The sequence below is a fragment of the Seriola lalandi genome, unplaced genomic scaffold, assembly GCF_002814215.2.
Source record: "Seriola lalandi dorsalis isolate HSWRI2012SDOR001 ecotype SW California unplaced genomic scaffold, Sedor1 jcf7180001964891, whole genome shotgun sequence".
NCBI classification, from domain to species: Eukaryota; Metazoa; Chordata; class Actinopteri; order Carangiformes; family Carangidae; genus Seriola; species Seriola lalandi.
Genome location: NW_019435559.1, coordinates 1 through 910, shown reverse-complemented (window position 1 = coordinate 910; position 910 = coordinate 1). Strand labels below are relative to the sequence as shown.

The 910-nt window shown below is 49.9% G+C and overlaps 1 protein-coding gene across 1 annotated transcript; it reads right to left on the bottom strand.

Moving 5' to 3' along the window:
- Positions 1-6: 6 nt before the first annotated feature.
- Positions 7-903, bottom strand: LOC111649657 (dynein axonemal assembly factor 19-like; the record flags this gene model as incomplete). The annotated part of the gene is made up of 2 exons (XM_023399385.1): positions 526-903; positions 7-103 (listed from the first exon to the last, which is right to left on the bottom strand). Coding segments are annotated over exons 1-2 (246 nt in total), but the record flags the coding sequence as incomplete, so codon positions are not given.
- Between the last annotated feature and the right edge of the window lie 7 nt (positions 904-910).

The following is a 910-nucleotide window of genomic DNA, read 5'->3' as shown; positions in this document are numbered from 1 at the left end:
TTCCGCGTTGCTCGGGGCAACAGGGTTACAGGGTTGTTTCCGTGGAGCTCTGTCTTTGTCCTTCTTGTCCAGAGGTTTCAGGTGACAGGTCAAGACCAGGTCCCTGACAGAGACAAGATCACATGTAAGAGTCAGCTTGGTTACATTTCCAGGACCCTGGAATATTAACCTTAACAATATTTCAAGGAGCTCGCTCAAGGCCCCTTGAAATACCTGGAAGGACCCTGAGAGCCTTTGAGAGTTTCTTGAAACTCCTTCAAGGAGTTCTGGAGTCCTCCAAAACATTTCCAGGAAGTCTTGAGGTATCCCAGGACACTTCTGAAGCACTCTGGGTATTGTAGTTAGTTGGTTCAGAACGATGCTGCATTCCTACATGACACTTAAAGGATCCTTGTCTTTTTTAAAGACATTCCAGGAGTCCTTGAAGGAGTTCCAGGATACTTTACAGGGATCCTTTGGTCAGCAGAGGGCTCCTTCAATGAGTCCTAGAAAGTCCTGGAGATGTTTCAAGACCCCTGCAGTTACCTGAACTCCCTGTAGGAGGCGACTCCCTGGCTGACTGCTCTCAGTTTGGCCTCGTTCTCTCTCTGGTGTTTCCGCTCAGACTCCACCGCCGCCTGCAGCTCGCGCTCCAACGCCGAGAAGTCGATGACATCACGCTCTGACATCGCCATCACCTGATGATGTCAGACAGTAACATTAAATAACATGGAGCTGGTTCATCACAACAGGTTCATGTCTCAGTCAAATATCAGTCCATGAGACCAGGTGAGCGGCCTGTCAGTCACGTGTTGTGTCCATGACGACAGACTGTTGATGTGTTGAGACTCTTCACTTGGATCCGGATCACGGTGTAAACCCGGTCCCGGAACACCTGAGGTGACCCCGCTGTTTCAAACAGCAGTGAACG